The sequence below is a fragment of the Hyperoodon ampullatus genome (genome assembly GCF_949752795.1).
Source record: "Hyperoodon ampullatus genome assembly, chromosome: 8".
NCBI classification, from domain to species: domain Eukaryota; kingdom Metazoa; phylum Chordata; class Mammalia; order Artiodactyla; family Ziphiidae; genus Hyperoodon; species Hyperoodon ampullatus.
This window is the reverse complement of record NC_136921.1, coordinates 53,850,139-53,863,968: the sequence shown is the minus strand read 5'-3', so window position 1 is coordinate 53,863,968 and position 13,830 is coordinate 53,850,139. Positions and strand designations below refer to the sequence as shown.

The 13,830-nt window shown below is 37.7% G+C and overlaps 1 protein-coding gene across 1 annotated transcript in view; it reads left to right on the top strand.

The window, feature by feature from the left end:
* MCM6 (minichromosome maintenance complex component 6) overlaps window positions 1-3,417 on the top strand; it is a 44,490-nt gene extending 41,073 nt beyond the window's left edge. Inside the window, exon 17 of the mRNA XM_079710765.1 lies at window positions 2,974-3,417. Within this exon, the coding sequence (XP_079566891.1) occupies window positions 2,974-3,090 (117 nt within the window). The 3' untranslated portion in view covers window positions 3,091-3,417. The remainder of the gene's footprint in view (window positions 1-2,973) is intronic.
* The last annotated feature ends 10,413 nt before the right edge of the window (window positions 3,418-13,830 follow it).

Genomic DNA, 13,830 nt, shown 5'->3' with positions numbered 1-13,830 from the left:
CTTTTTTCTTATACTTTCAACTTCATTCATTCTCTTTTTATATTACTTGGCAAAATTCCAGATTTGGTTCAGTCTAATTCATTTTCTATACCTATATCTATGCAGTTAAAAGTATCTGGAGAAAAGCATACAACCATGTGCCCACTCGTATTTTAAATTCATGACCACAAATCTCAAATGGATAATTCTTTACTTCTGTCTTGTCGACGTCACAGTAGCACTGACCTCACAGTAGCACTGCCTGATGCTATTACTTTTCCCTAGGCAGTTCATTCTCCTACTCTCTTAAAGGACATACCTTCATACATACCTTCTCACTACTCCAATCAGTTGATTATTTTCAGTATTCAGCTTGTCAGCAGCATCTGTCAAAGCTGATCACTCCTTCTAGAAATACTTTGTTCACTTGGCTTCTGAGTCACCGTGTTCTCCTGGGTCTTCTTCTCACTGGTTATTTCCTCTTATTCTCTTTTCCTGAGTCTTTCTCTTGTCACTTTTTAAATGAAGTATTATGCTTAGTCCTCAGACCTCTTTTCTATTTATATTCATTGCCTAAGTGATCTCATTTGGTTCTATGAATTGAAAACCATTTGTGATGACTCCCATATTTATATCTCCAACTCTCACCTGTCCTCTAAATTGCTAATGTATGTAGCTAGCTGCCTACTTGCAAATTAATAGGCGTCTCACGCTTAATGTGTTCAAAACAGTTTTTCCTTGCAGTGTTTCACTTACTCATTTGCTTTAAGTGAGGCACCTTAGAATTATCCTTGATTCCTTGATTTCTCTTTTCCCTCACAACTTCTCCTTTTATAAGCAAACCCTGTGAGCCCTGCCTTCAGTATCAGTATCAGTATTCTCTGTTCTCTTCTCACCACTGTCACATCTACCCAAGCCACCATGCCTGGACCTCCATGGGTGCCTCTTAACTGTCCTCCCTTGCAGTGGCTCTCTGCCCAGCAGCCAGACAGATCTTTTAACAAATCAAATTGCTTTAGTGCCCTTCCTTCTAGTCCTTCCCTCACATTTAGAATAAAATCCAGTCTCCATACCGTGGCCTGCAGAACCATACACAAGCAAGCCCCTGCCCACCTCATTTCATAGCCTCTTCCCCTTGCCCATTCTGCTTAGTGACACTGGCCTTGTCACTGTTCCTTAGACACACCAAGCATGAAGGCCTTTGTACATGCTCTTTGTTTCTTTGCCCATATTCCGTCCTCCATTCTGAGGTCTGCTCAAACGTTACCTTCTCAGAGAAGTTCTTCTTGCCTGGCCAGTCAAAATAGCCTCCTCCTGGGCTTCCCTGGTGGTGCAGTGGTTGAGAGTCTGCCTGCTGATGCAGGGGACACAGGTTCATGTCCTGGTCCGGGAAGATCCCACATGCTGCAGAGTGGCTGGGCCCGTGAGCCATGGCCGCTGAGCCTGTGCGTCCGGAGCCTGTGCTCCGCAACAGGAGAGGCCACAACAGTGAGAGGCCCGCATACCGCAAAAAAAAAAAAAAAAAAATAGCCTCCTCCTTGCTGTCACCCCCTTACCCTGCTTTGTTTCTTCATAGTGCTTATCATTGCCTGACAGTATAGTCTCTATTTAGGTGTTTATTTTGTCTCTCTTATTAACATGCAAGCACCATGAGGACAGGGACTTTGATTCTTTAGCCACTGTGTCCCCAGAATCTACAGTGGTGCCTAAGTCATAGAGGGCTCAAATACTTGTTAAATGATTGAATTTTTCTGTTCAAATGGCAGAGATTGCAGTTGACTTCACAGTGCTCACTATATAAATATTATAGTTGTCACATATCAGGGTTTGTCATCTGAAAAACTATTTCCCTGTAGAACTAGGTGAGTCTATGGTTACAGGTATGGGGATGTGGGAAGAACTATTCCATTCAAAATTTAATGAATAATATGTATAAAAATAAAGCTGAACTGGGGTGGCGTTGTGCTCAGAGTTGTCTATCTAGTTAGTGGTGGGCAATGTGTTTGCATCAGGCCAGCCCTTCCCTCCCTTGTGGCCCTGGGATCAGTGTAAGATAAGATGGTCCACACAAGAAATCCACATTCGGATACATTGTGAAATTAACTGATCTAAATTGGGCTTACCTTTTTAAGTTTGACTCACCGCCTGAGCCAACTCAATACAGAAGGCTAAAGAACTTGTGCTGTGCTAATCAAATGTGCTTCCTGTGAAGGTGTGTTAGTACATAGAGTGAGTGCTTGAAAGTGTCCAATCCCTCTGAGTGGAATTAGTGCTTATACTGTGGGACTTTTCCACCTTCTTAGGATCAAATCACTATTTCCTGAGTTCCTCTGTATGGGCCTTCGGTAAGAGCCCTTCTCGTTTGTGGACATATTAGACTGACTTATAGTTACATCATGGCTTCAAATCTGTCATCAAGTTTATTAAGCCACATGGCATGTTCTGCTTTTTTTTAATTAGTTAATAGGTCAGAGTGAAAACTGTTTCATGTTAATTATCTTTAGATTCTACTTCTAACTAAATTATGAATGGATGGCATATAAAAGAGTTCAGTGGCCAATAATTAAAAATTAACATAATATTAAGCGAAATTAAACACTTACCAGAGTGATAAACAGAATCACAAACATATCAGGATTTTATACAATTGCATGATTGTAAAATTCATATGTTCTTTTTTGAAGTTATATTTATAAGTAGTTGATGTAATATGCTAGGGAACCTGATTAAAATCACAATGTCAGTCTTACTGATATATTTCTTAATTTTTCAAAAGAAGTTTATGATATGAAAAAGTCTATATCCTAATGGGAAGGTGACTTAGCAGAAACTTGATATTGACTTTAAGATATAGTCCTTTTACTGAGCGAGTTTCTGGGGGGAAATGAAAGAAAATGTTAGTCACAAACATTCAGAAGAAGGGTCAAGCCCTGTGTATCTTAGCATTCTTATAATACTGCTGGAGAACTGAGGACAAACGTTTGTGTTTCATAGGATCATGTTCTAATTGAGCTCACCCAAGCTGGATTGAAAGGCTCCACAGAAGGAAGTGAGAGCTATGAAGAAGATCCCTACTTAGTAGTTAACCCTAACTACTTGCTTGAAGATTGAGCTATTGAAAGTAACCAGAGAAACTGTGGCCCTCCACCTCTGGCGTGGAGTCTGGGTGGAGCGCTACTAGCCAGAGAAATTCTTCCGGGAGTGATGATTCAGGAAGATTTACTCTGAGGAAGAAGAAACAAGTTGATTTTCTCATATTCCGCATTCCTTTTATACGAATGCAGGTTTCATCCCTTTGTTTAGTGTGCTTCTTGCCTAAACAAAGTTGTGTTGCAATAGTGTGTCGTTTCTATAACTAAGACCTTTGTTTTCATGTGTAGGAAAAGGTCTGTTGTTTTTATGTTATGTGGTATCTTACTGAAGAAATAACTTTTTTCAATTGCCAACTACTTTTTTTTTTTTTTTTTTTTTTGCGGTACGCGGGCCTCTCACTGTTGTGGCCTCTCCCGTTGCGGAGCACAGGCTCTGGACGCGCAGGCCCAGCGGCCATGGCCCACGGGCCCAGCCGCTCCGCGGCACGCGGGATCCCCCCGGACCGGGGCACGAACCCGTGTCCCCTGCATCGGCAGGTGGACTCTCAACCACTGCGCCACCAGGGAAGCCCTGCCAACTACTTTTTTTCACCAAAATAACTTTTTCTTCAGTTGGCTATTGGATTTATTTCTATTTTAAATTATTGCTTCCATTTATTCATGAATATGAGTCTTTCCCTTTTTGCTTGATTCCTCGGGCAAAGGGGTGGAAACAGCATTATGGAAAACATTTAGGTGTAGGCTCCTGCGAGATTGTCCTTATAAGAATTTGTTAGTGTGAAAGCTAAGAGGCCTTGGAGATGACTTTCCAAGGTTAATTCCAATTCTCTTTGGTTGTTTTTTAAGAGAATTTATGAACATAAAAAGTTTATTATACTTTTTTTGTTACTCTTTAATACCTTTTTAAACTTATATATCCTAAGAGTAAGGTCTCAGAATTATTTTCTAACTGCTTTTTTAAGGGGGGAAGTACATCTTTTTTTTTTAAGATTTTTTTTGATGTGGATGATTTTTAAAGTCTTTATTGAATTTGTTACAGTGTTGCTTCTGTTTTTTCCTTTGGTTTTTTGGCCACGAGGTATGTGGGGTCCTAACTCCCCAACCAGGGATCAAACCCACACCCCCCCACATTGGAAGGCGAAGTCTTAACCACTGGGCCGCCAGGGGAGTCCCCAGTACGTCATGTTCTATATTACAGACCACCCTTAAATTTTATGGCATTTTTCCAGGAAAAGAGTTATTGCTGTTTATGATATTAATAGTCCCTGAGGCTTAGCTTTGATCAGTATGTTCATGATGTAGCATTTCCTTTTGCTGCAGCTTTTGACAACAGATGATTCTGGGGCCTGCAGGGCCAGTTGGGGAGTGTTTATATGTGGTATTTGAGTTCACTAATACAAACCTCTCTCCACTGGTTTGCGTACAGTAGGGTAAAGGAGACTGGAAATGGATAGAGAAGTTGCACAGTTAGCAGATGCAGGGTATAAGCTCCTGTGAAAACTATGTTCCTAATTAATGGAGGTAGGAGAGCCTGTTGGGACAAGGAAACTTCAGTGTACAGGATCTCAGACTTCCTGTTGAGACAGGAGAGTCTAGGATAAGGCATGGACTAAGGCAGGGACGTTCAGTAACAGGTGATAGGAAGAACAATGAGTAAAAACTCAGAAGACAGCAAGAAAGAGTCTTCCATGCACTGATTCCCAACTTGATAAAGAAAATGGGGTGCGGAGGTTCTGAAAAGAGAAACAGCCTGACAGAAATTTGAACTTCAGTTTGATCAAATACTGAACCAAAGCAAAGTGTGAAGCCCAGGGAAGATGAGTTCCTTTATGGTGAATCTGTCTTCTCCTCCCCAATTCTGTCGTTAGTGAAAGTAGGGGCTCTAAAGCAAAGTGAGGCCATTAATACAACTAAAATCAGTTTTTACCCATCTGAATAAGTGTGCTTACATTTTCACACACCCCCTTTCTCTACATGTTACTTGTCAGGGAAATGAAGTGGCAAATGGATGATGGAGCATGTGTAAGATCTTTATGAAGAAAATTAGACAAATACTTAGTAAGCAGATGTAACTTTTTTCTGAATAGGATGTCTTCAATCTTGTAAGTTGTCAACTGATCAATAAATTTAATGTATTTTCAACCAAATGCCAATAGATGTCCATCAATAAGGAAATGACTACATAAATTGTGATATAGCAATGCTCTGAGTTATGCAAACTAAAATGAGGGAAATGAAGATGTTTGAAATGGAAATATCTCTAGGACACATGGAAAAGAAAATGTGCAAATAAAGCCGTGGAGCACCTAAATATATAAAGCAAGTATTTACAGACATAGACAGCAAATATTAACAGGATAGAGAGCAAAACAATAATAGCAGGGGACTTTAGTACCCCACTTTCATCAAAAGGATAGATCATCCAGTCAGATTATGAATAAGGAAGCACTGACCTTAAATAACATGTTTAGACCAGATGGATGTAACAGACATGTGGAACATTCCATCCAAAAGCAACAGAATACAGACTCTTTTCAAGCACACATGGAAAATTCTTCAGGCTAGATCATATGTTAGGACACAAAACAAGTCTTAATAAGTTTAAGAAGACTAAAATCAACATCAGGCATCTTTTCTGACCATAATGGTATAAAACTAGAAATCAACTACAAGAAGCCTAAAAATTTCACAAATATGTGGAAATTAAGCAACCTACTGAACAACCAATGGGTCAAAGAAGAAATTTAAAAATAATGAGAAATAAAAATGGAAACAACATACCAAAACTTACGGGATACAGCAAAAACAGTCTAAGAGGGAAGTATATAGGGATAAAAGCCTACATCAAGAAACGGATCGCAACCTAACTTGATATCTTGGGGGGAAAAAATGAAGCCCAAAGTTAGTAGAAGAAAGAGCAATGAAACTAAGAGCTGGGTATTTTCTTTTTAAGATAAAATTGATAAAACTTTAGCTAGACTCACAAAACCCTCAAAATCAGAAAGGAAAGAGGAGGTGTTACAAGTTGTACCATGGAAATACAAAGAATCAGATGTTACTGTGAATGATTGTTGGCCAACAAATTGGATGGCCTAGAAGTGGACTGCTAGAAACATACCTACCAAGATTGAATCATGATGAAATTGAAATCTGAGTAGTCTGGTTAGTAGTGAGGAGATTGAATCAATAATCAAAAACCTCCCAACAAACAAAAGTCCAGGACCATGTGGCGTCACTGATGACTTCTACCAAACATTTAAAGAATTAATACCAGTCCTTCTCAAACACTTCCAAAAAATCAGGGAGGAGGTACCACTTCCAAACTCATTTTATGAAACCAGCATTACCCTGATACCAAAGCCAGACAAGGACACCTAAAGAAAAGAAAATTATAGGCCAATATACCTGATGTACAAAATAGATGCAAAAATCCTTAACAAAACTTTAGCAAAGTTAATTCAACAGTATGTTAAAATGACCATACAACATGATCAAGTGGGATTATTCCAGGATGCAAGGATGATTCAACATCCGAAAATTAATCAATGTATTACACCAGGTTAACAAAAAAGGATAAAAATCATGGTCATCTCTGTAGATGGGGAAAAAAGCATTTGGTAAAATTCAACATCCATTTATGATTTTAAAAAACTGTCAACAAATTGAATATAGAGGGAAAGTACCTCAACATAATAAAGGCCATAGAGACTTCCCTGGTGGTCCCCTGGTTAAGACTCTGTGCTCCCAATGCAGGGGGCCCGGGTTTGATCCCTGGTCGGGGAACTAGATCCTGAATGCCGCAACTAAAAAAAGATCCTGCACACGGCAACAAAGATCCTATGTGCCACAACTAAGACCCCGCACAGCCAAATATTAAAAATAAAGGCTATACCACTTCACACTTGCTGTGTCTTGCCTGTGAGTTGCGTCTCTGTTGGCTTGGTTTTTCCTCCGTGTTTAACAAGAACACAGGTGTGCTGGTGGCGCTCTCCTCCAGGAGACAGGCTCTACTGTAAGCTCCCACAGTGACTTCTGTGCTTCTGAAGATTCACTAAACAGCCGCCTTCTAGCCATCTTCATTGTTGGCCACTCCAAAGTAAGTCTGGTCATAGAAAGCCTAGTTCTTCTGAGCAGTGCCTCCTGCACGTGTGCTAGAGCTCACTGGAGCCGGAGTACTCGTGTTCCCCTCTGGGTCCACCTGCCACCACTCCCCACCTCCCAGGCATCACACGGTGAGACTCCCCACCGCCTTGTTCATTGAAGAGGCAACCGTAGCTACAAATCACTGTTAAAATCTTACTACTTCGTAGAGTGACTTTTAAAAAGATGTTGCTTCCTCTTGAGTCTGTGTAAATATCTTTTTTTCCTTCTAATTTTTCTTTGTGTTGAAATTCTAACAGGAATCCTGGGTAGCTCTCCGGGGTACAGTGAAGTCCAGTGAAAGGCACCTTGTCTATTTTGAAAACAAACATTATGTGTGACCTCTAGTAATTCTTTTTCTGTAAGAATACTGACTTTCTGGAGTAATGAGTATATCAGTTATTGTACATGATTGCTTTGTGAAATGTGCAAATGATAGCACCTATGCAGCCTTGTTTGATTTATTTCCTCTGGTTTGTACTGTTATTAAAAGCATATTGTATTATAGAGCTACTCAGATATTTTAAATATAAAGTATTGTTTCCATAAAAAAATAAAATAAAGGCCATAAATGGCAAGCCCACAGCTAATCATACTCTTGGGAATGAGACAAGGGTGCCCACTCTCACCTCTTCAGTATAGTATTGGAATCCTAGCCAGAGCTAGGAAAGAAAGGCATCCAAATTAAGGAGAAGTAAAATTGTACTATTTGCAGATGACATGATGTTGCATATAGAAAACCCTAAAGACTCCACCAAAAAACTGTTAGAATTGATCAACGAATTCAGCAAAATTGCAGCATGCTAAATCAATATGCAAAAATATGCATTTCTATACACTAATAAAAACTACCAGAAAAAGAAATTAAGGAAATAATCCCACTTACAGTTGCATAGTAAGAAAAAAAAATACCTAGGGATAAATTTAACCAAGGAGGTAAAAGACCTGTACACTGAAAACTATAAGAGTGGTGAAAGAAATTGAAGAAGACACAGATAAATGGAAAGATTCCATGCTTACAGATTGGAGTAATTAATATTGTTAAAATGCCCATACTATCCAGAGGAATCTACACATTCAATGCAATCTCTATCAAAATTCCCATGGCATTTTTCACAGAAATAGGACAATCCTAAGACTTGTATGGAACCACAAAAGACCCTGAATAGCCAAAGCAGTGTTGAGAAAGAATAAAGCTAGAGGTATCATGCTTACTGATTTCAAGCTGTATTACAAAGGTATAGTAATTAAAACATTATGGTACTGGCATTAAAACATACGTATAGATCAGCAGGACAGAATAGAGAACCTAGAAATAAACCCATGTATATATAGTCAATTTATAACAAAGGAGCCAAAAATACGCAATAAGGAAAGACGGTCTCTTAAATAAATGGTGTTGGGAAAACTAGATCACTACCTTACACCATACACAAAAGTTAATATGGATTAAAGAGTTGAAGATTAAACCTGAAATCATAAACTTCTTAGAAGAAAACACAGGTGGTAGGTTCCTTGACATCAATCTTGGCAATGATTTTTTGGATTTGACACTAAAGCAAAGGCAACAAAAGCAAAAATAAATAAATAGGACTACATCAAACTAAAAAGCTGCACAGCAAAGAAAACCATCAGTCAAATGAAAAAGAATGAGAGAAGATATTTGCAAGTAATGTATCTGATAAGGGCTTAATATCCAAAGTATGTAAAGAATTTATACAAGATAACAATCTAAAATGGGCAGATGATCTGAATAGGCATTTTTCCAAAGAAGATATTCAGATTGGCCAACATATACATGAAAAGGTGCTCAACATAACTAATCATCAGGGAAATGAGAGTCAAACCCACAATGAGCTATCACATTACATCCATGAGGAAGGCTATTATGAAAAAGACAAAAAATAAGTGTTGGCAAGGATGTGGAGAAAAGAGAACGCTTGTGTAATATTGGTGAGAACCTCTATGGAAAACAGAGGTTTCCCAAAAAACTAAAAATAGAACTACCATATAATCCACCAATTCCACTTCTAGGTATTTATCTGAAGAAAATGAAAAAACTAACTCAAAAAGATAGATGCACCCTCATGTTCATTGCCACATTATTTACAATAGCCAAGACATGGAAGCAACCTAAGTGTTCACTGATGGAAGAAGAATGGACAAAGTGTATATATATGTATAATCAAATATTATTCAGCCCTAAAAGGAAGGAAATCTTGTCATTTGTGACAACATGGATGAAACTGGAGGACATTATGCTAAATGAAATAAGACAGACAAATAGTGTATAATCTGTGTGGAATCTAAAACATTTTTAGAGTAATTTTTTAAATTATTCGTTTTATTTTTTTGGCTATGTCAGGTCTTAGTTGCAGCATGCGGGATCTCTTCGTTGTGGCACATGAGCTTCTCTAGTTGTAGTGCACAGGCTTCTCTCTAGTTGTGGAGTGCGGGTTTTCTCTGTCTAATTGTGGCACGAAGTCTCCAGGGTGCATGGGCTGTGTAGTTTGCGGCATGCAGGCTCTCTTGTTGAGGAGCGTGAGCTCAGTAGTTGTGGCATGTGGGCTTAATTCCCCTGCAGCATGTGAGATCTTAGTTCCCTGACCAGGGATCAAACCCGCATCCCCTTCATTGGAAGGTGTATTCTTTACCACTGGACTACCAGGGAAGTCCCTAAAAAAATATTTTTAATAAAAAATGAACTCATAGGTACAAAGGCTAGATTGGTGGTTGCCAGAGGTGGAGGTGGTAGGTGGGTGAAATGGGTGAAGGTGGTCAAAAGTACAAACTTACAGTTACAAAATAAATGTCATGGGGATGTAATGTACACCATGGTGACTATAGTTAATAACACTCTATTTGAAAGTTGCTAAGAGAGTAGATCTTAAACGTTCTCACCACAAAAGAAAAAAATTTGTATCTATGTGTGGTGATGGATATGTTAACTAGATTTATTGTGGTGATCTGTGTGCAATGTATACAATCATGTTGTACACCTGGAACAAATATAATGTTATATGTCAATTGTATCAATTTTAAAAAATTAATTTTAAAAAGGAAAAATATGAGCTTTTCTTATAACTTTGTAGAAGAGGCTTTTTAAAACTATGTATAAGTAGAGATGCCATAAGGAAAAAAATTAATAAATTTGACTACACCAAAGTTTAAAAATTTTTAAATTAAAAACCAAAGCTACAGATTGGGAAAATGTTTTCTCAACCTATATACGAGAGAAATGTCCAGGATAAATAAGTGTTTGAAATGTCCAGGATAAATAAGCTGCAGATGAGAAGAATATACTATATATATTTGTTTCAATAGCTATATATTTTCTCAGTTTATAATGGGAAAAGATTATTTCCCAAAATGGATACAGAGCTGATACAAATCAATTTTAAAAATCATTCAAAATTATAAACACACTAATAATTTGATAATATTATAATAGCATTGGTGGGTTTATCTGGAATTTGATGTTGTAATGCACTACTGGTAGGAGTGTAAATCGGGACACTCTTTTAGGGAAAAATTTGTCAGTACCATTAGAAGTTAAAATATAACTGACTACCCTATTACCCAGCAATTGTACTCTTCAATATTTTCCCTGAAGAAATAACCTATATATGTATAGAAAAAAGCATATACAATGACATTCATTGTGACATTGTGACACTGAAAATGGAAAATAACCTAAAACCTAATCAACAAAATAATGATTATGCAAGGTCACAGTGCAGCTCTCAAAAAGAATAAGATATATCAATATTTGCACAATGTGAAGATCTCCAAGTTGTGCTATATGGTAAAAATACCAGTTGTAGATCAATACTCACATTATAGTACCTCTTATTTTGTAAACTTGTTAGGTAAAAGTATATTCTTTATGTACATACACATGTAATAAATGGTGAATACTTTTTAGGAAGTAGCTGGGATTAGGTATAAGGCAAATGGAACTATTATCTAAATTTGGGAGATATTTATGAGAATGCATTTATTTAATATTTCTATTATTAATATATGCTTTTAGAAAGAACAATGATTAGAAACACAGGAATCTGAAAAACGATACATTTATATGAAGCTGTCAGGGCCACCTTGAAAATTCCACTAAGTGAAATAAAACTTTCTATTAAAATGAATATATATATACATTTCCAAGACAATTCTAGGAAAAAGAATGATAGGAGAGGCCATGTCCTATCATAAAGTGAAAAGTACTACACAGGTATAAAAATTAAAATACTGTGGTACTGGCACAGGAATAGATAGACAAGGAGTAGAAAGTCTAGAAACACATGTCTAGATAGATATTTCATTTCTGATAGTTAGCATTTCAAATAGTGGGGAGAGAATGACCTATTCAGTAACCCATTAGAAATTGATAAACCCTACCACACAGCACAAACAAAGTTAAAATTCAAGATGGGCTAAAGATCTAAAGATTAGAAACAAGAATATTAAATAATACATTTGACACGAGCTTTCAAAAATATGGTACCAAGTAATGTGTTTTGAAGGACACTATAAACCAAATTTTAAAACTAACACTAGGGGGAAATTTTTTTTCTATTTTTTAATACATGATATCCAAACTCTATTAAGAGTTCTTATATCAATAATAAGTTAAATAATAAAAATGTACAAAAGATATAAACATAAATCTCAGAAGAAAAACAAGTAGCCAATTAACATGAAAAGCTACCCCTCTAAACAGAAACAAGTGTCCAAAATTGAAGTTTTATAACAGGTGTGAGCAAACCAGAGAGATTTAGACACACTTCTAACTGTAGGTAGGATTTAAATTTGAAGAAGCCTGTTTTGGAAGACTGGATTACAATAAAAATTCCAAATGGGCATGCCATTGAGTCAGCAACTTAATTTCTAAGAATCTATCTTAAAGAAAGGAAATGTGGACAAAGATGTATAACTAAAGATACAGATATTAATTTGCAACATATTAAAATTAAGAACCAACCAGTGTTCAGTATGCAAGAGGTTAAACTGTGGTACAACCTTACTGTGGAATGCTATGCATCTGTTAAAAAGAAGTGGGTCTACATATTCTGGTATAAACAGAGCTCCAAGCACTATTAAGTGAAGGAAAAAAAACAACAACTGAGGAACGCTACATAAGACATAATTCCATATATATTATATATTTTAAATGTTATACACATGTATGCATTGTATATATGTAATAATAGCTATCATTGAGTTGCATTGTTCTTAATATGCTAATGAATGACCTCATTTAATTCTCACAACCTATCTATCACCATTATACAGATGAGGAAACAGAGGCACAAAGAAATTTAGTAACTTTCGCCAGATGAGATTTAAACACTGGCATTCCGACTCCTGAACAGCCATTAATATGTACAGAGAAAGGAAACTGGAAGGAAGCACAGTGTTGAAAGTGATTACCCTACGAAGGGAAGGGAAGAGGGGAATTAGTAAGTTTTCATACATATTTCTGTATTGTTTGAATCTTTTACAAAATGTGTTCATCATTTACTTACATATTTTTATTTTTATTTTTTTATTTTATTTATTTTTAAGATTTATTATTTATTTATTTATTTTTGGCTGCGTGGGGTCTTAGTTGCGGCCCTTGGGATCTTCACTGAGGCATGCGGGATCTTCCGTTGTGGCACGTGGTGTCTTCATTGCGGCTCCCAGGCTTCTCTCTAGTTGTGGCGTGCAGGTTTTTTCTTTTCTCTAGTTGTGGTGCGCAGGCTCCACGGCACGTGGGCTCTGTAGTTTGTGGCACACGGGCTCTAGACGAGGCGCAAGAGCTCAGTAGTTGTGGCGTGCAGGCTTAGTTGCCCTGTGGCATGTGGGATCATAGTTCCCTGACCAGGGACCAAACCCGTGTCCCCTACCTTGTAAAGTGGATTCTTTACCACTGGACCACCAGGAAGTCCCTACTTTTTTTTTTTTTTTTTTTTACCTGCGTTGGGTCTTTGTTGCTGTGCGCAGGCTTTCTCTACTTGCAGCGAGTGGGGGCTACTGTTCATTGTGGTGTGCAGGCTTCTCATTGCGGTGGCTTCTCTTTTGCGGAGCAAGGGCTCCAGGCGCGGACTTCAGTAGTTGTGTCACGCAGGCTCAGTAGTTGTGGCTCACGGGCTCTAGAGCACAGGCTCAGTAATTGTGGCGCACGGGCTCAGTTCCTCCGCTGCGTGTGGGATCTTCCCGGACCAGGGCTCGCACCCATGTCCCCTGCATTGGCAAGTGGATTCTTAACCACTGCGCCACCAAGGAAGTCCTGCTACATGTTTTTAAAGGAGAAAAAAAGTTTGGTGAGGAACTCACTTTTGTTCTGCTATGTAAATAAGTTTTAAAATAATTTGTAAGTAAGAAAAAATGTGGAGAGCTTTTTTTCTTCAGACACTTTCCAGGTTCCTTGGCATAAATTGTGTGAGAAGTTTGAGGTTTTTGTGTTATCTCTTATAGTTTAAAAATTTTTTGATATTACATAGGTGAATCACATACTGATTTTATAATCCTAGATAACCCAGTTACATATTAAGTGTTTATAGTCACTTAGTATTTTACAACCTCAACTGTAGTTATAAAGTAAGTATTCCACATACTTCCTAACAGTTCCTTGAAG